Raw genomic sequence first — 22,185 nt, forward strand, 5'->3', positions numbered from 1 at the left:
TCAATTGTTAACATTCTTAATATGGTCAAAATATGTATACATCTATTAGTATGTTAATTGCATCGAACTAGTTATTAGTCACACTTTAAACTTGGGCACTATTCGTTCTTTTTTTGTTTTGAGAAGACGACTAAAGATGGTAAAGGAAACAAATGAAATTCCAGCCTCAATGAAAACGCATTTTGAAAATTACAGATACGTGAACATGCTTCTTGACAAAATAACCATAGAAATTTTATAGAATAAATTTTCGAGTCCTTTTCAGGCATCTGCATTTCTTTTCAAGGCTCCAATAACAACAATGTCAAACATTCGACTAATTAGCACTGATTGCAGATCTCAACTAGCAAGCATATTATTGGACAAAAACACAAAATGTAAAACGAAGTGAAGACTTGAAGCACACTTTGCTTTTTCTTTTTTAACTTTTTTCCCTCTTCTAAACTTTTTTTCTCTTTTTTTGATTTATCAAGAACGAAATTTAAAAGGTCTCTAATCCAAATCCAATAAACAACCATCCACCTATTCACAGATTCCAGCTCGAAATAGACAACTCCTTCAGCCACCTGCCTCCAACAACCTAATAAGAATTACTTCAAAAACCTAATCCAAAAACATTTACCCAATGCCTCCTCCGCCCAACTCTATGGAAAGAACAAAAAGATAAAGCAAAACCAGTAACACTTCGTTTGTGATTATGTGACAACTTGGCTGATTCACCAGATGAAGCAATCATGCACATTGCCAAGTATGTTGGACTTCAACCCTTCTCAAAAAGAGCTGGATTCTCGGAGAGATAGGACGGAGATAACTGCTATAATCAACTAAGCCACACTAGAATTTCCATTTGTCTTGGATTCTGTTCGTACATATGTCATATTCCGAAGAATGGGAGATGGAACTGCATTACTTGAGGGTGTAGCCAAACCAGAGTTCTCAGTAAATGTGGGCTGACCATCTCGTTTCCATTGCATACTTCTAGCACCAGGCCTGATTGGGAGCCGGGACCTGTACAAAGTGGGGATGCCTCTAGGAAAAGGAACCCGACCAAACCTAGAAACAGCATAGGGACCACCTCTTGTAACACGAGGCCATACAGTGACAGACGCTGCTTCAGGAGTAGCAGAGCTTTTCATCACAACCTGTATAACAGAACAATACTCGGGGCTTAAATGAACAGAAAGGTTCCTCATAAAAAGAGATGTACAAAGTACAACGCTAGAAGAGCCTGATACAAATTGCTAAAAGAATAGGGTCTTCTTTTTTGACTAAAAAGAATAGGGTCTTCTTTTTACTGTGTTTATCTTGATACTTAGTTGCTAACATTTTAGAAGCATAAATTACTAAATAAATTATGGCCTTTTTTAAGTCTTCTATTCTTCAAATTTCCTCACTCATTTTTTCTGAAATTTCAAATTTCCCCTACTCATAATTAAATTAGTCAAATAATTCACATGACATGGCGAAGAGTATATTTAAGCAATCGCAAAAGATCACCAAAAATTTCTTCATACTGCTGGCAAAGAGACACACCAAAAATGTCTTTGATGTTGGCAAAGAGACTTAAGCACATAATTGGTTCGAATAGGTCTTAATTATGATGATCTTGAACAAAATCTTACTCCCTACATTCACTTTAATTTGTCCACTTTGGACTTCGCTTACCCTTTAAAAAATAATGATTAATATGAGTATTTTACCACAATGCTCATATTAATTGTTACAATTAAGTAATAAACGTGGAAGGTAAAACAAGAACAAAATACTTTTGACTTTTCTTGATATGTTAAAAGTAAAAAATAAAAGTGAATCTATCACTAGACAAGTAAAAGTGAACAGAGGGAGTAATATCATTAAGAGGTGTTTTTGTTTTGATAGTTTTCACAGCCGCTCTATCCACGGTCACTCATCATCACCACTAACCATCACTGTCATCATAACCACCACCATCACTGTCAACCACAAACGACCACCACCACTACCAACCACTACTGTCATACATTACACACCTATCACCTCCATCGTTATAATTATATATATCATCATTGTTGCCAACACCATTGTTACCGCCGCCATCAACACCCCACCACTATCAACCACTACCATCACAACAATCAATCCTGGACAAATTAATTAAGGGTGACAAAAAAGTTTCAAAACTAAAAAAGAGTGACACAAATCTTAAATATTGAGTAGAGGTGACAATTTTAAGATTAGTGTTAATGAAACTAACTTTAAAACTCTCAAGTTTTATTATTTACATAAAGATTCCTACCCCATATTTACACAAAGATCCCTACACCATCACCCTCACTCCTCCCCCACACCCTTTTTGTTGCCGCCCACCGCCACCACCTCCTCTTCCTCCATTATCACTATCACTACCATTGCCACCTCTTCTAGATTCACCATTATTTCCTCCCTCTACATAACTATCGTCTATTTTTCTTCTTTCTCCTCTACTACCGTTGCTATCAACACCATAACAAATGTCATCTTCTCAATTGGCGTCACCTCCAGCACCACCACCTCCATTTTTATCATAAATATCACTTTTTCATAGGCTCCTTCTCCAATCAGATCTTTTTTCAGAAATTAAGTATCGAAGTTGCTGCAGCAACTTCGATTGTTGCTACTGCAACTTCGATAATTGCTACAGCAACTTCGATGAATGTTGTAACACAACAACTAATAGTAGTTGTTGCAGCAATTATCGTAGTTGCTGAATTTGCTAAATTATTTCTTCATTCATTTTTAAAAGAAATCAAAAAAAATCTTTTCAAACTTTTCAAATTTTTTTTTTAAAAATAGTCCATGAAAATTAAAAAAGGAAGAACGAAATGAAAAGAGAAAGAAAAAGAAGAAGAGAAGATGGAAGAAGAGGAAAATCTAGAGAGAAAAAAATAAGAAGAAGAAGATAGGGAGAAAGAGAAAGAAGAAAAAAGATTGAAAGATAAGAAAAGGGGTGAAACACTAAAATTTGAAATTTGGAGTTGGGGGACTTTTTAAAAAATTTAAAAGTTTTTAAAAATTACACTTTACACCTCAATTAACTTAATCACAATTTAAATGAAGCTTTGACCTTAGCTGGTCAAAGTTATCACCATTTTTAATTTAAAGACTTTTTATCACCTCCCACTTAATTTTCTCATCAATCCTTACTACCTACCACCTTCACCATCACATGTTGTCAACTATCACCAACACATCATCAAACACCATGCTACTCGGCCACCATCAACATCATCAACTACTACTATCACCAACTTCACCATCATCAACCACCACCACCAACTGTTACCATCATACTAGTCGCTACAACACCAACCACATCCACCATCATAACGCTCACCACCACCATTACCCACTAACACCAACCGCTATCATCACCACCATTAGAGACCTCCACTATCACTAGCAAACATAAATACTTCTTTTCTAATCAAATAAAGATTTTATTTTATTAAATTTATTTATATTTTATATATTTAGTTACTTTTTATTTGAAATATATAGTTATTATGTTTACAACAAAATAAATTATGTACATTTAGGTGTTGAAAACCAATTTGATTCTAAATCATGCAGTGTTCAGATCCAGAGACAACATCTTAGAGTCCGTTTGGCCATGAAAATTTTTTTCTTTTTTCCGAAAAAAATTTCCAGAGTTGAAAATTGTGGTGTTTGGCCATGATAATTCGGAAAATAATTTCGAAAAATTTTTCTGAAAAAGGAAAACAGGTTTTTGGTGTTTTCTTAATTTTCCAACTCCAATTCCAACTTATATTATTATTATATATAACCCTAATCTTTTAAATTTTTACATAAAACTCGCCTTAAAACATTACTTTTTCAATATTACGTATATAGCACTTTTAAAGAATAATATAATTATAATTTCAAACTTAATGCTATCCTAATTAATATATATCTCTTTTTCTCTCTCATCATTATTTTTCTCCCTTATTTAAGACACTATTTTACTGCTAATGATCCTAATTACTATAATAGAATAATAATAATAATAATAATTTTTCAGCTGTGATACGGACGTTTAAGGAATTATAGTCGTGTAATTAATAATGGATAATCGTTTTCTATATTTATGGAATTAATAAAGTTGTAGCAAATTAGTTTACCACTGCCACAAATTATTCTCATTTTTAATTTGATTATATATATTATATTGTGTACATCTTTATAATACTATTCAAATATAAATAGTTTATACCATATATATGCTAAAAATATAAATCGGTGATACATATTTTTCATAAAAAAATATGTCCAATTTAATAAATTTATACCTTAAACTGCAACTGCTACCTTTATATACCATAATACTTGGTATCTTTATACACAGAGTATTATATTTATACCCATAAATATATAAAGTATTATATTTATAACATAAATATACAAAGTATGTTATATATGAAGTTTATACCATTTATATACCATATACACACATATATAAATATACAAAGTATAAAGGAACATACTAAGCATATTTATATATTTATGGTCTATGATATAATATACCATAAATATGCAAAGTATGTTTTACATAGAAATAATTTATTCACACGGTAAAATCTTTCATGTATAAGAAAATTAAAGAAATAAATTAGCGGCACCCTAAAATTTAATAACAACTCATCATTTCCTATTTTATAAGAACGAAAAATAAAGGAAAGAAATTAAATAAATTCCTAAAAAAATAAATTTGTTTGAAAGATAATATTTGTTACCTAAAAAATAGGAAGCATCTGTTAATATAACATCCATATTTAAAATTTTCAAATATGAGAAAACGGCTATTAATGTAAATATTATACATGTCATAATTGAAATTCATTAAATATGGCCATGTATATGTAATTATTTCTATAAAAGTGGCTAATTGTGTTCTTTTTCCGTTAGTAGGTAAATTTTAGTTGGGTGATTTTGATAGTTTGTAAAAATTGGGGCATAAAAATCATATTTAAAAAAGTTTTTTCAAAAGTCACAAAAAAATTCAAAAAAGACATGGCCAAACACAACTCCAACTCCAATTTCAATCCAACTCCGAAAAATTTTAATTTTTCATAGCCAAACAGCTACTTAATGTTTAGATATGCATCCAGATTCATACATCTTAATCTCAATGAAAGCAGAGTAGGACTTAATACACGAGCCCTTGAATAACCACTTTAAATAGGTTTTGAATTGTGTCAACTTGAAATCTTGATTACACAAATTCTAAATCTTCCATATGATCAAAAGTGTGCATTAAACATTAGAATTCTCAAACTTACCTTGGGATTTAAAACTTAATCATCTCAATGGGCTTTTGAGCTTTAGCCAAATATTAGAAAATGAGAACCCTACTAAACCTAAACCATCACGCATAAACGTACTATCACCCCCACTCCCTAACCCACCCAAAAAGAAAACTATATCAATGATCGTACAGTAAATATGTTCAAGAAACCCTTGATGGAGCTAAGCCACTACTTGCCTTTTCCAGATTTGTCAATTATCTCTCCCTAGTTAGTAATCATCATTATATGGAAGGTTGCAGTAAATCCCACATAAAAATTTGAGAAGTGCAAGTCCTACACAAAGTAGTTCCTTTTGTGGGCTTTATTTCCCAGTGTGTTTTTCATGTTAACAGCTTATTATTTCAATAATTAAAATTTTCCCTGAAACCTAGCACTCTTTTTGCTTCTTCAAAACCATAATATAAGCAAGTAACTAAGAAGTTTCCATAAAAGTGACCAAGCAAGACCTAGGTTTCCATACCACATTCACACACTTATACTCATCCCAAATAAAATAGGGACGGAAAGCCAAACACCCAAGGGCAGTATTCAGGAAAGCCACTGCTTCATCGCTTTAAGCAGTGATGCAGTGCGAAGCGGCAGGGTAGCGCTGCAAGGTGCTGAAGAGAAGCGTGTGCTTTCAATGGCTGAAGCTGAAGCCGTGCGTAGAGTGAAGCATTGCCTTTCTGTTTTCAACCTTTTAAAGGGTTTAACTTTGAATAAAAAGAAGTCGGTGGTTTTGAATTTTAATTTCAGACTAGGGTTTTCAGTCTTCTGCTACGACTTTAAGCTGCTTATCTTCTAATCTAAAGGAGTTTTTTTCCTTCTTTTCTCCAGCAATCTCTGGCCTACGTTTTTTCTTTTTTTTGTTCTTTTTCTTTTTTCTTCTATTTTCCTCTGCTCTGTCTTGCTATTTTCCTCAGCTTTCTGCTATATTTTGCTTCCACTCTCTACTGTTTGCTCTGTTTTTCTGATTTCTATGCTGCTGTTATTTAATTAAGATCTTTTTTATTAGCAGTAATTATTTTTCTTAAAAACTTAAAAGCAAAAAAAAAATGGGTGAACCAGCTTGGAAATATGGGAAAATATTTATTTTTGTTAAAGAAATTATTATTACAGTGATCAATAATTTGGACTTTTGCTGATATATATTGTCTTGCTTTATTTTGGTCTTTTTCATTTAAATTGTGCTTCACTTCAATAAAGTGAGTGCTTCGCTTAAAGCATGAAGCGGGCCTTATCGCGTTTTCCCGCTTCACGCATCCCTAAACACTGCCCAAGGGTGTAGATTAATAGTCAATGAAATGGATGCAAGCAACCAGGGTTGAAATTCCATTAGAGACATAAATCTTTCTGATGGAAGATGTACAAAAGGATGTATACTACACTACAGAGCAGCAGCAAGATGGAGAAGTCTCCCTTCTCTGTATTAGAAATTTCGAACAATTCAACGACTATTGCCCCGATTTTTCCTGTTTAATGTGCATTAACGATTTGATTTGCTCATGGAAAGATGTGCATCATATAGAAATTTGCAATTTCAATACAAGAGAAATAAGATTTTTTCTGAAACGAAAGAAGTTGTTCTGAGAGCTAAGTATGGCCGGGTGTGTTCAATTGGTTTTGACCACCAGCACCAACAGACCCATCATCTCCCTTTTCCCATTTTTTCCAGCGAGCCACAGCTTTTCATCATCAGACCACAACTTCCCAGCAACCTAACGACATAACTTCACTATTTTCTCCTCTATTTTTCAATTGAAACATTACCTTTCCTTCCACCATTTTTTTTACACCTATAGCGGACAAGCCACCTCCACAACTTCATAGAGGTTGTCGAAGCTCGATATTTTTGGTTGGAGTTCGGCAGTCTTCCGATTTAATTTTTGTGTTGTTTGTTGTTGGTGGTGTTGTGGAGGTAAGAAAGGAAAATGGGAGTTGGGATGGTTGTTGTTTGCACGGAAACATCGAGGAGTTGGGGTGGTGGTTGTTTGTGGAGAAATTATCTCCGGGGAGTCGGACAGAAATAATGAGGGACCTCTATTGGATGATGAGGGAGAAGAGGTCGGCTGGTTTGAGGCAGAAGAGCGAGATGGAGGGAGATGGAGGAAACTGTGAGTGAAAAAGACTAATTTCTTCGACGTACCTTGCATGCCGATACATGTGCTAGCGGGAGGTAGCAAGTACCAGCAAAAGAGTCGAGGTGTACTCAGAAGATTACTACAGTTCACTATGCATTGTTGATTATATTTTTTAGAGAAAAGACATATAAAAACACCACTAAAGTTTTCCCGAATTTTCAAAAACGCACTTAAAAGTTTGTGGGAATCCTATTACCCCCTAAACAATTTTGAAATGACTTAATACATCTTTTAGAATCAATCCCAATTTCTAAAAAATAGGTGATAAACACACGCCAACCACTGATTGACAGGTGTTAATTTATTTATAAATACTTTTTTTCACCTTTCCTTATATTTTTCTCTTTTTGTTTTTTCTCTCTCTTTTTTTTGACTTTCTTCTCTCTTTTCCCAATCCAGTCCCTCCACGTAACCCCCTCTAATTCTCCTTCAATCAACAGCCTCACGCTTCAATCCACACACAGATTCTTTTTCTTTCTTTTTCTCAACTAATCTCTTCTCCTTCCAATGTCCAAAGCTTCCATAATCAACATTTAAACTTGAAAATAATAATCACTCCATCTTTTTTGTGCTATTATAATTGTAGTGGGTTTAGAAATTTAAATTGGTCATAATATTTTGAATTTATTTGATTAGTTATTTTTTATCCTTTAGCTTCATTCAAAAATCAATAATTTTTAAAATTGTTTACGATTTCTTTTACTAAAATTTTGTTAAATTTTTAGCTCAGTTTAAAATGGATTTCTTCCGCTATTATAATTTAGTAATCCGACGAAATTCCATCACTTTTTTGATCGTCGGAAAATACCTTCTCGCCAAGAAAAATGGTGGCTAACATACAATCTCCTTTTTACCTTTTTTTTAAATCTCTGTACCATTTTTATCGAAAAATAAACATCGATCATGATATTATCCATCACTATCCCATTAATGAAGAAGAAGAGGAAGGAAAAAATAAGACTCCATTAATGAAGAAGAAACGAAGAAGGAGGAGAAACAAAAGAAAAAATAGAAAAGGAAAGAAAAAATAGTAAAATAGAAAAAGAAAAAGTAGAAAACATTTTTTGCTACACGTGGTATTTTCCAAATTGGTGCAATATTTTTCTCCCCTCACGCGCCTCCTCTTGTGTGTTAAAATAAATAGGCTGAAAATGGGTCAAAAGGGGTTAATTTTAGTGGTCCTAACTAGTTTTGTGGGGGCAATGGGACGTCCGCAAACTTTAAGAGTGTTTTTTGAAAATCTGGGACAACTTCAATGGTGTATTTATGTCTTTTCTCTATTTTTTATAGGGTAGTTAGTATTTAGGTCAGCGCACACCTAGACCATTTCACCCATTACATGCTACCTCCTACCATCATAGGTGAGAGGTACCCCAGATTATAAGAAGTCAAATAACATTTTGTGAGTACTAGGATATGATCGCCGATCTCCCGTAGTTCTACCCACCTCATTGACCGCTGCGAAACACCACGATGTGATGTTTCCTATATAGTGATAAAATTAACCATGTTGCAAGTGCTAAGTTTGGATAAGTGAGCTCTTCAAACATTCTAAACTATTAATATCTTGTACCTCTTCTTGAGGAAGGTCTAGGGGTGCCCTATAGTATATTAGTGACTTTAAGCGGCAACAACATACCCAATGTGATCCTACATGTGGGGTCTAGTGTGATCCCACAACTGGGGTCTGGGAAGATAGTGTACGCATGTCTTACCCCTATCTTGTGTGAGATAAGAGAGGTTGATATGTTGACTTTAAGCAGTCAACAGTAAAAAACTGCAAGGAACAGATCAAACCTCTTATATCTTCTTTAATTTAAGTTGTAGCGGAGAGTGGTTTCCCATTCTTATACAGTTCACTTTCAGCCAAACCAATTACAACCAAATTAGCAGACGTGTAAGAAATCCAGTTAACTTGTAGCTAAAAAGTAACTGAGGAAGACTTGAAAAGAGGGTGTTAAAGGCCCAAAACAAGAACAAGCCACATAAAAAAGAAAAGGGAACTATTCCACACCACATAGAAGTCAAGACATCATCTATGTTAGTCAACTTAAGACTAATAATATCATCTGCTTTTAAGAACATACCTTCAGAGTGCGTGACATGAACGATTTTCCATCAAGAGATAACGCATTCTCTGCAGATTCTTTTCTCATGAACTCTACGTAAGCTGACCTGTTTATGTTATGTTCTTAGACATTAGCACTCAACAACATCAGACAACAGATTGAAAAAAGGTTATGAAAAAAGTAACTGACCCTTTGGGCTGCCCAGTTGCTGCATCAGTCAGGATGACCACTTTGAGCACTTCCCCAAATGTATTAAAGTGCCGAGAAAGGCTATCCTTTGTAGCAGCAAAATGAACCTGACAAAATCAAAGGAGACAAATTAAATGTTTCTCAGCAATTGAGCAACAAAGGACATACCCAGTGAATCAAACCAATAATAAGTTGACAGAAACTTACATTGTTGACAAAGATGGTCCGTGAATCAGCATCTTCTGTAGGTGGACCAGTAGAATACAAACCTGATAAACCAGAAAATGACCTACATATAAGATAAAGAAACAAAGATGGTACTAGGGAATCACATATTGGGAGTACTACACATATTAAAGCAGTGATTAGAGCAATTTCACCTCACAAGTTAAGAGTACCTCAGGCAACGAATAATGAAAGCAATAAAGTCTAAACTCGATCCTAATATTACCTTAACAAACTAATAACATTTAATCATACTATTTATCGGTAAGTGGTTTCAAAGTGCTTTTATTCTTACGCCTAGAATGTACAAGCACGTGTAGCTAGGGACGATCAAACTCACCTTGATTAACAGAAGCTGTCTTTTGAAATTCCTTCTGTGTGTCCACATATGGTTTGACCTAACAAGGAACATATTGATTAAGTATTTTCTAGAGATCACAAAGATTTTACTGACATAATGAGATCATAAAAGATTACAGATATCTTACAATTCCATTAGTAACTGCAATAGAGTTAGTTCTTTCTTTTGTCAACGGCATGTCAGGTTTCTCGGCAAAGCCTTCACTGCTTTGTGCAGATCTGCGACCATCTATCTCTAATGACTGTCTTGCCTCCTTATACTGAGGTGATTTCCAGGTATTCACATTTAATGGGATATTTATTGGCTGGTGAGGAGCACCAGGAGAAAATGTAGGTCGATCCTTGTCATTCTGTGACTTGTCCAAAATATCATCCTCATTGTAAGCAACCCCATGCTCGATTATAAGCGCATTCTCACCTATGTTTTTAACAGATACACCAGTTCTAGAGGCATCCATAGCCCTTCTATTCACTAAGCTGCTACCACGATCAGCCTCATCATCCAATGTTGAATCATAAAAAACCACAGCATCATCATGTAACATAGGTTTCCCAATATGCTTCCCACTATAATCACTTCTGTGAATGTAAGTTGAGTATGCCTCGTTTGCATCAGCAAAAGATCGATCTTGTACATCTTCAGCAATAGCTTGCCTAGATTCTTCCAATTGGATTGAAGGATCGCGAACATCAGTAACCGGACCCAACCTATCAAACACATTAGCAGAGGATCTAACTTTTGTTACATCCTTTGCAGCTTCTGCAGCAGCTTTAACAGCAGTGGCCAGGGAAGGTGCTGCTCTTGCAACTGATCGCATCCTCTGTGGGCGTTCCTGAAGGGATGAGTCCTCCACAGACATAGAGACCACGGAGCGAAGACGCTTTAAAGAAGGTGAGGGAGCTAGAGTAGAACTGGGTGGCCTAGAAGTACCCACGGCATCTCTTACTGCAAATTGCAGCAATCTCCGAGTAGCAGCAATTGCTGGTTGGTGAATGGTTTCCCTCTATCAAAAGTAAACAACTTAATCAAAGGCTGGTGATATGAAGTAGTGACTTAGAAATACAAAGCCAAGAGGATTACCCAAAGCATGTCTTCTCTTACTTCAGTAAATTACATTTCAGGGGAAAAAACTCTAGTACTGAACTTAATTCAGTTTTTTGCAATTCTTCTTGCAATCTTAATTTATTTTAATTAATCCTTGTTCAAAAGTTACCCAAATTTATCATATACAGAAAACTCATAACCAGTATTATATGGTGCCATATGATAGGGAGCCTCTGTCTTTGGACAGCAATAACAGCAAAATAAGGATTTTGAAAAAGAACTAGAAAGAAATGTTAGCACTAAAAATACAATAACATTGAAAATGCTATTAACTAACTAATAGTAAAAAGTAGCAACACCACTAAAAGTCTACTAGATTCCTGAAATCTTCAAAAGACAGTTGAGTGGTGGGGATACAACCAAAGCAAATCACAGAAACTAATTCACTACGGCATTCCAAATACATATCATAATACAAAAATAACTAGAAATCAAACTTTTACCCTAATGATACTGCCAACACAACATTATCTGTTCCCAATCACCAGAAATAATTTATAAAAATTGCAAAGGCACGAGTTTGCTATTGTTTGTACTCTGTGCACAATTAAAAGTACTGTCAACAACGACAAAACATTTAAAACTTCACACTAATGAACAACTTGACTCAGCTAAAACAGATGGATGAAGGAAAGAGATTTTTTTATGGTGGCGGTATCCGGTTCAACTTGTGCACACCTCAATTACTCCACAGGGTACTTGCTATCTACCTCCGGCACATCTACCAAGTAACTATGCCTACCATTGGTGACTTTTGTCTCTACTAGGATTTAAATCATGGTCTCCAAGGTTTGCACTCACTTCATTGACCACTAGGCCGCATACTTAAGTGCGTAGAGGAAAGTGACTCTGCAAAAGGCATTATCAACCGTGATTCAACAAAATACACACCCAAGCAAGATGTTGCTATAAATATATGTGCTACCTCCCTCCAGCACGTCTACCAAGTAACTATGGTCTATGCCTACCAACGCTTAGACATATGGGAAGAAATCACTTGGTGGCGTTTGTCTTTGCTAGGATTTAAATCATGGTCTCCAAGGTTTGCACTCACTTCATTGACCACTAGGCCACGTACTTGAGTGCGTCGAGGAAAGTAATTTTCCGTGCTGCAACAAAATACACAACCAGGCGAGATGTTGCTATAAATATATATCATCTCAAAACATTTAAAAAATCAACAATCTTGAATGTTTTTCTGGGGTTGACCAATGGATGGAAAACATACGGGCTTAAGGGATTTCAAGTATAAATCTGCTTTCAAGAGAGTGATTTCTCCATGGAACCCAAGACCAAATTAGCATGACCAATAAATGACAACAGCAAAACCAGCAGAACAAACCAACCACTCCACAAAGCATGTGAAAAGGTGGGTCATAACTACTGTTTCTGCTCTTCCATAAAGTAAAGGCAGCTACTTTGCATCACTTAATACAGCAGGAAGTGGCAAACTTATACTTGATATGTACCTTGACATATTTGCAAACACAGTTCTATATGTAATATGTACCTTGACATATTTGCAAACACAGTTCTATGTACCATTATGCCCACACTGCCAAGTAACATGTCTAGCAAGAGTTGTTCACAATAAACAAGCGATAGAAAAATGACGGAGTTAGATTAGACATGCACCTTTGGGACGGAATTGATGAAAAAGTAAGGGCACAACATTCAGCTTGAAAACATGACAAGTTTCAAATTATTCAATTAAGAAATTCTCCTTCATGGTACTATGACAACTCAGCAGCATTCTCTCAATTCTCAAAACAAAGCAATGCATAGAAATTCTAGAAACCTTTTTTGGTTTTTCTTCGGCTCGTCTTCTTCTTCTCTGAAATTCTGGCTGGGGGGAGAGGGATCGCTTTGCATGACCAACTTTTCGATGAGCTTCCTCCTCCTTACGAGTGTTATCAACCAAAGAGCTATGTAGAGTAGAGTGTCCGTCGCTAAGCACCCCTTTCCACTCCCTTCGGTGACGGCTTTTAGATTTGTTTAATTTCTCTTTATCAGCATCAGCATCCAGGTGGTGCATATCATTCTTTGCGGCCTGTTCCACAATAGCAGGTTTCGTTTTTGCCCCACCCCCTGTATCAGAATCCTTTTGTTGCACATACAGATCAACATTTGATCCTAAGTGATCCCATAGCCTAAATAACATTACCAACAATCAGAATAGTAAAATAATAGTTAGCTCCGAGCACATACTGTAAGCAACATATAGTTGTTATATTACCAATCAACAAAGGAGACACTGTCTTCTCCAAGAAAAACATTCAATTCCTTTCTTGCTTCTTCTTTATGCCTTCCATTTTTTAACAAGACTATGACATATTCCTGCAGGTGCATAGCAAAACATTAGCATCATAAACTTTGAGAAATCAGACGCACTCATAAGGAACGACACATCAAGAAATATCTGTGATAACTAGACTCGAATTCTAATGTTAACCAATAATCTGATACAACTAAAATGAAGCTCCAAAATTGTGCAGAACAATATAATAAACCAAAGAGTACGGATGATCAAATATCACGGGCAGAAGAAAAATACACGGATCTAAACGAACAAACAGTGGGATAGTACACATGCAAAGCTATGAGATAAATTGACACTAGTTGTCCCTAGATTTAGAATAACAACAAATTCCAATAACATAGTACATGAATAATTGATATGTCAAATGACAATCGATGTGCTAGTTTACATTACATCAATATGCTTTAATATAAAGAAAACTTAAAGTTCTAAGTCGGATACAGCTGAGTGTTCTGGTTCCAGACAAAGAACCAGAAGCTCCTTTTGACGTAGAAACTGGTAGTAGGCTTTCACTACATGACGTCAACCATGGCTTGCAAGGACCTCAAAGATGAGGCGGGTTTTAGTATGAGAGAACATGACATTTGATACAAGCCCCTTCGGAAGCATCGGATAAATAGGAACTTTTGCATAGAAACCGCTATAAAAGTTTGTCTAGAGTAGGAACAGGTAGTGTTACTATCCATTTTTAACAGTCAATATCTTTAGTAAATTTTTTTGGCAAAAAAAACAATGGTGTTCAAGTCAAATTCCATACACCTAGACTAATTTGAGGTACCTGCTACCTCTACCTCCTACCCACACATGTACCAGGTAACTATGTATGTCCACAGAGAATTTCATGAACTGCTTATTTAAACCATAAATCAAAATGAGAAAGTTACAAATCAAATTTATGTGAACAGTTAAACTTGAAAGCTAGAGGATGAGCAAACTTTTGTGCGAGGCAATGTTCAGTAATAAAAAGCAGATCACCATCAACAGCATACACAGATTCATCGAATAGGCAACTTCTCACTATAATGATAGAGCTTTGTTACATATACAAAACGTAAAATGTGTCCCTGAACTTGCACCACTACAATGATAGAGCTAAAATGTGGTCTTGATTGATAAGACACGTAGTGGAGTTAATGCTAAATTGGAGGCTTGGAGGCAAACCCTTGAGTCTAAAGGGTTTAGGTTGAGTAGATCCAAGACGGAATATTTGGAGTGCAAGTACAGTGAGGTGTTTCATGAGTCCGATGTGGTTATTAAGCTTGATACTCATTCTATCAATAAGAGAGATACTTTCAAGTATCTAGGGTTTATCTCTATCATTTATCATTCAGGAGAATGGAGAGATGGAAAGATTGACGAGGATGTCACTCATCGGATTGGGGTAGGGTGGATGAAATGGAGGCTCACCTCTGGAATCTTGAGTGACAAAAAGATACCTCCTAAACTTAAAGGCAAGTTCCACAAGTTAGACCGGCTTTGTTGTATGGGGCGGAGTGTTGGCCATTAAGAAGGCCCACATCCATAAGATAAAAGTGGCGGAAATGAGAATGCTTCGGTGGATGTGTGGGTATACTAGGAAAGATAGGATTAGAAATGAGGTTATTTGAAATAAGGTGGGAGTGGCTTCGGTGGAAAACAAGATAAGGGAAGTGAGGTTGTGATGGTTCGGTCATATGATGAGAAGGGGCACGGATGTCCCAGTGCGGAGGTGTGGAGGCTGGCTAGGGATGGATTCAAGAGAGGTGGAGGTAGACCGAAGAAAAATTAGAGGGAGGTGATTAGACATGACATGGAGCAGCTCCAGCTTACCGAGGACATGACCTTAGATAGGAAGTTATGGAGGAGGCAAATTAAGGTAGAAGGTTAGTATGAGTTTAGGATGTTGTATCTTTTGTTCCATTACTTGGTGTATATTTTATATGGTACTATTGGATGTGTTGATTTCAATTGTATCTTGTCCTTTTACTGTTCCTTGTCTAGATTGTTTTATTTTGAGTAGGGGTCTATCGGAAATAGTCTCTCTATCTCACATCTGAAGTAGTGGTATGGACTGCGTACACTTACCCTCCCCAAACCCACTTGGTGGGAACTTGGTGGGAATATACTGGTATGTTGTTGTTGTTGAACTTGCACCACCAGAATTGTGCACTAAGAATCTAAAATTCCTACCAAAGCTTTTTAATGTCGGGTCTATGCAGCTTTAAGGTGCCTCATAAATCTTTGCCCAAAATGACTACACACAGTTGTAACTTGTGAGTTATAGTGAACTTCCTAAGTGGTTTGCCTTCATAAATCAATGAATTAATCCTTTTAATATAAGCAAATAAGAACATTAGTCCACAAACACCAAAGACAGAGCTAGTGGAGAGCGAATGCTCTAGCAATATTACTTATGAGTGGGGCCTAAATGAGAGAATTACAAACTACAGGAGTTTCAAGCGATTTCAAATAAATATGACCATAACATGAATGCTTTTTTGTGTTTACTGCACACTGCATATAGACCATTCCAAATGTCAAATTTATGAGACTCACTAGTTGTCAAGAGGGCTTGGAGAGAAATTAGAGTTGCATCAAAAAGTTGTTCAAATAGCCATTTGCATGAATCATCATCAAAAACAACAACATAACCAGTGAATTCCCGCTAAGTGAGGTCTGGGAGGATAAAGTATATGCAATCTATACCACTACCTCAGATGAAGTAGAAAGGTTGTTTCCGACAGAGTCCCGACTCATGAAAAAAAAAAGTATAAAGAGACATACTAAAAGCAAAAAAAACAAGACGGAATAACACACCAATAGGGAATAACAAAAAACAGTACACTCATGTAGTAAAATTATAAACTATCTATCCGAAATAACAAACATCACCCAACTCCGCGAACAAGAAACTATAAGACCCCCACAAATCACTACGATGACTGGCACAGGCGCACGGCTACGAACAAAGCATCCCATCCTGCTAGCAAGGATGCACTCCCACCTACCACTAACCCTACACCCTAATTTTTGTCCTTCACACCTTTCTATCAAGAGTGATGTCCCCTGTTGTAAGCTGGCTGTAACTTGAGCTGTAACTACTCCATGTCATGTCTAATCACCTCCCTACAATACTTCTTGAGCCTACCTCTACCCCGGCTGAAACCATGCATAGCCAACCTCTCGCACCTCCGTATAGGGGCATCCGTGCACCTCCTCATCACATGCCCGAACCATTTCAACCTCAGCTTCCGTATATTGTCTTCCACCGAAACCACTCCTACATTCTCTTGAATAACCTCATTTTTAACACTATCTTTCCTAGTAAGACCACACATCCAACGCACCATCCTCATCTCCGCCACCTTCAACTTTGGGATGTGGGACTTCTTGATTGGGCAACACTCCACTCATACAACATTGCCAATCGGAATGCCACTCTATAGAACTTGCGTTCAAGTCTAGGAGGCACCTTCTTATCACATAAAACTCCAGAGGCATGAATCAAGCTAAGTTGCACGGACTCTTCTATTTTGATGCCGCACCCGTGTCAGATTTTCCAAAAATACACTAGTTTTGGCGAATCCGATATGCACCCATTGGCATTTTTGAAGAGTCCGAGTAACATAGGAATGAAGTTAAAATATACAATATTAACCACCAACACCATAGCTAAATGAGTTTTTTAAACTCGGTACAGGAAGATAAAGAAGGAAAGAGGTCAAGCTAGAAAGGAATATGGCAACCACACCAAAAGCAATGCCCAAAAAAATATAACCAGACACCAACTGACAGACAAGCATTGTATAAAACAAGTTAGAAAATTATTCTTCTATTCACTAGTTAAAAAAAAATCACAATGGAAAAGATTTTACTGAAAATACAACAATAGATACAATATGCTGATCCAGTATGAGAAATGCAGTGGATACAACTTTAAGCGGAAATGAACAAAAGAAAGAAAGAAAAATTCATTATGAATGTCTTACAAAGTTGACACAAAAAGAGAAGAATATAAATTGAAAGAAGATCACTGCAAAGGGGATGAATGAAGCACAAAACTAAAGAATGCAGGCATAAAACCTATATCCTAGGTTCTTAAGGAGCAATTCTGTGATGGCTATCACCCAATAAAACATTATTATCATGTAAATATTGATACACGAGTACTTTTCAACACCATTCGAATCCACAACCAAAACAAAGAACAATTGGAATTCTAAAACTTATATATTCCACAACTAGAAGTTAGCAATGCTTTGTAAGATAAGAGGGTCACTTTCATTGCTATAATTACACAAAACGTTATCCAAATTACTGAAGTAACTCCAAGGATTGCACAGCTTCCTCACTGAATAAACAAATTCTTCAATAAATTGAAACGCCTATCGCTACTTTCGGCAATGACAACTTTGAAGCTTATTTCAACTGTTCTGAACATCATATCCGCAATCCAATTAGTTTATAGCAGCAGTAACAACAAAAGAAGCTCGCACCAACTCGAAAAAAATCACATTTACATAAACTAAAAAATGTAAATGCTGGTGAAGCAACTACAACAATAATTAAACGCACACTATTCTTCACTAAAACAACTTCAACACAAAAACTTTTTCAACAATATGTGCCATAATAATCCAATATTATTATTACAAAAAGCCCTAGAGTAAAAAAAACATACCACAAGAGTATCATCAGTGTAATCACCCATAAACTCCTTAAGCTTCTCACTAACTCGTTCCCGTAACTTGGCAAATCCTTCAGCAGTGAAACTAACCCTAAACGTCCGATCATCTTCTCCATCTCCACTCCCCATTATTTCCTAATAATCCGATTTTACTGTATGATTACCAAACTCAATAAAACCAAAAATGGAAAAACCGAAACGATTATTATATAAATGCTCTTTGATTAATCAAATATAAATTCGCATCAAAAAATAAAACTATATAATAAAATATATTACTTCAAAGTTATACTGAGAAGATTGAATAATAGGAATTAAGAAAAATGCGAAATCAATTTTATGGCGGAGAGGAAAAGGGGGAAAACAAGAAACCCCAAAACCTTTGGGGAAGGAACTCGCTGGAAGTGTATAAAATGACTTGGAACCCTATGTATGTGATGACAGAATTGTAACCTATCTTAATTTATTTTTAATAATCAACCCTTGGTGTTTTATAGGTATGGTAATAGTTAGCCCATCAAAATTATGGGGGTAAAATATTTTTGTTCCTGTTTGTTACAATATATAAACGAGTTACTCTTTTGTTTACGCAAAGAAGAGTGTCGATTTTTGGGTGTATACAAATAGATATTCAGGCATTTGGCCATGAAAATTAAATACAAGTTAAAATTTAAGTTGAAGTTGGAATTATGTTTGGTCATGAATATAAATTTAAATTATTTTTAAATTTTTGTGAGTAAATTGGAGTGAAAAAAAAAAAGTTGAATTTCAGAATTTTCTAAATTTTTATGGTCGAACTTGTTTTTGGAATTCAATTTCGAAAAAATATTTTTTTTTTCTTGACCAAATGCCTCCTTAAACTTGTATAAAGTTGAAGATTTCAAACTTTGAAAATGGCGAAAAGGATAAAGAAAATGTAGTGTCATCATTGTAATCTTAATTATTATAAATGTATGTAGACTATCGAGTGTATTTTAATTGGAAAGTAAAGTATTTAATATAAGTTTTTACGCGCTTAAAGTATGTACTTTCACTTTTGATGACATGTCAGCATTTAAGAATTAGATAATATTGTAAACAAAAGATCGGAGGGATCATAGACCCCCCCTGATGTGTAGATATATAGTTGGAAATTGACGTTAGGTTGAGGTATTTGGCTATTTCTTCAAAAATAATAACTATGTATTTTATTGTAGAATTATTTTCTTTGATCAAATTATAAAGATTTATATTCAACTATTTTCTTAAAATGATAATTCTTTATAATTGAGCATCTTTGAATCTAATATATTCGAAGAGTTCATGTATTCATCTTAATGAATTAGTCTATTAGAAAGATTAAATATTTCATAAATTGAGCAATAATAATTTTATTGTGCGTTTGTATTTTACTGATTTAGGTTAAAATATATGAAACAACTAAAGGCAAAATTACAGTTGGTAAATTTGAATAACATTGAAAGACTACTTCACACATAATTTAACGGAAGAGCTATAATTATCAAAATCATTTTATTATGTTGCTTCAAGGCACGCGATTTGCAATGAATGGAGAAAAGTTCTTCTTTCTACAGCAAAGGGCCTAAATATTCTACACCATTTGAAAATGAAGCAAAAATATCATGCATTCATTTTTGAGTCTATATTGGCCTTCACATTCATCTTTAAACTCCAAAATGCCTTACGCTTCTACCTTTGGGCTTCAAAATGCTCTTTATTTAACATTTTCAATATTAAATAAAATAAAAATATTTGATTAATGAAGTGACACATTTTCATTGGCCCCCGTTATATTATTCTAAAAAATTCTAACTCACAACACTTATCTCATCTATACCTTGGCGATCAGTATTAATATATTAATATTTTAATACATTTATTGTGAAATCATGTCAAAGTGTGTATCTTTCTTTTATAAATGAATATACGTGTTTGGTATTCTTTATAAGGATTGCACCATAAGTTAATTTCTTACTTTAGAGTTTGTAAAATCAAGTCAAAATATGTTTATTGGTCTCTGTTTTAGAGGTAAATTACCATGTCATGTTTTATGCGTGGAAGGTGAAATAAAATTTACTGAACCTTATGATCAAATGGCATGACAAATTACTTTGATACTTTTAGATACAATGTAATAATACCAAGACTACTTTTGTTACAACAATAATAATTGTAAAAAAAAAAAAAAAAACTTGTTTGGCTTAGAGGCACGATAATACGCTTCTTAAAGATAGTTGGAGTCTCTCCCACGAGTAAATAGAAGAATTAGTAACAACTCTATCTTCGGAATTCAACTATACCACAAAACAAGTAACATTCAAGAATGTTGCTCTTCTATTCTTGAATAACTGATCTCACCATTTGATCAATGTCTCTCAAATATTTTTAAGAAAAAAAGTACTTTTTTAGTGCTTGTCATTTCAAACAAAAAAAATACTATTTATAGGATAAAAGTTTCATGTAAGAGAGGAGTATTAATTAAGAATAGTTAATAGGTTCATGAATATTTTAAAACAAAATATATCTTTCTTTCAAGAACCTAAAACGTAAAACTTAAAGAAGAATGAATTATCAAATTCACATTCATGTTCTTTGTAACTCGTTTTAACCGATGCATTTATTTTAAGATTAATTGAAACATAATTCAAAAATTTTTAACCGGTGTATTAATTTCAAAATTGATTGAAACACAACCCTTAACAATAACAATCACCCACTTGTTTCAAGAAATTTTATATTTAACAAATAAAATTCATTTGAGACATTGATGTGGCAACATGCTTCAATAATGGTGTCTTTTGGACTCGAACCATAAGTTAGTGAAGGTCTTCTAAATCATTAACTACTTAGTGAACAAATCTTGAACTAAGTATTTCATTGAATGAAGTAGAAAAATGCTCCACACATATTACTATATTATGGTGAAAATCAAAATTCTTTGGCATCTTACGGCCATATGTCCTGAATTCTTTTAACTAAGTGCTTTAAGATTTTCATGTTAAAATCTTATTGAAGCGGCCCCCACTTCGCACTTAGTACGGTGAATCCATCAAGAGTAACTTTGCATACTCCGATCAAATAGTCTGTGAATTTCATTAAGAGAAATTAATCTCATCCTCCTCTACTACAAAGTATCAGTAAATCTATCAAGAATGTTCCTGCACATTTCAATCGAAATCGGTGTATAGACTTATTAAGAAAATATAATTTCATTCTTTTCTTTTGTAGGAATATTGTCAAATCCATCAAGAGTGTTATTATTTACTCCAATCGAGATCGGTCTTATAGAGTTATCAAGAGAAAAAAATCTCAACTTATGCACAACTACTCACTCTCTAAGGAAAAAAAAATTATTGATGTGCTTCACAATTGTAACTTTGCTTGTTTTTTCCTTTGAACCTAATATTAAATCATTAGGTAGGGTTACCATAAAGTACAATCAATCTACAAACAGACTTTATTCCCATTCTATTACAAGTTTGTACCATTAATTTTTTGCCTAACCCTTTAGACAAAGGATCTACTAAATTGAGCCTGGACATCCCATATTGAAGCGATATTATGCCATCCTCCAATAATCTTTGCACATGATTGTATTTGAGACGAACTTATCTTGACTTGCCATTGTAACAATCATTTGAATTCTAAAATATAGCAGTTTTATTAACACAACATATAGTTAAAGGTGGTATTGACTTACCCTATAATGGAATATCTATCCGCATACTCCGCAGCCAATCAGCTTCTTCTCCAGCAGAAGACATATCGATAAATTCTAACTCCATGATTGATACATATCTACGTCTT

At 34.8% G+C, this 22,185-nt stretch overlaps 1 protein-coding gene across 2 annotated transcripts; it reads right to left on the reverse strand.

The window, feature by feature from the left end:
• Window positions 1–209: 209 nt before the first annotated feature.
• On the reverse strand, window positions 210–18,901 carry LOC107839032. Of its 2 annotated transcripts, none has more exons than XM_016682377.2 (10): window positions 18,759–18,901; window positions 18,373–18,513; window positions 13,629–13,729; window positions 13,191–13,542; window positions 10,416–11,291; window positions 10,268–10,325; window positions 9,910–9,971; window positions 9,703–9,809; window positions 9,532–9,619; window positions 210–1,142 (listed from the first exon to the last, which is right to left on the reverse strand). In XM_016682377.2, exons 2-10 carry the CDS (start codon window positions 18,505–18,507, stop codon window positions 825–827), a joined length of 2,097 nt encoding a protein of 698 aa, XP_016537863.2. In that variant the 5' UTR covers window positions 18,508–18,513; window positions 18,759–18,901; the 3' UTR covers window positions 210–824. The 2 variants fall into 2 exon arrangements, with proteins under 2 accessions (XP_016537863.2, XP_016537870.2); XM_016682384.2 differs by having other exon boundaries at window positions 18,658–18,838.
• Between the last annotated feature and the right edge of the window lie 3,284 nt (window positions 18,902–22,185).

The sequence above is a fragment of the Capsicum annuum genome, chromosome 1 (assembly GCF_002878395.1).
Source record: "Capsicum annuum cultivar UCD-10X-F1 chromosome 1, UCD10Xv1.1, whole genome shotgun sequence".
Taxonomy (NCBI): Eukaryota; Viridiplantae; Streptophyta; class Magnoliopsida; order Solanales; family Solanaceae; genus Capsicum; species Capsicum annuum.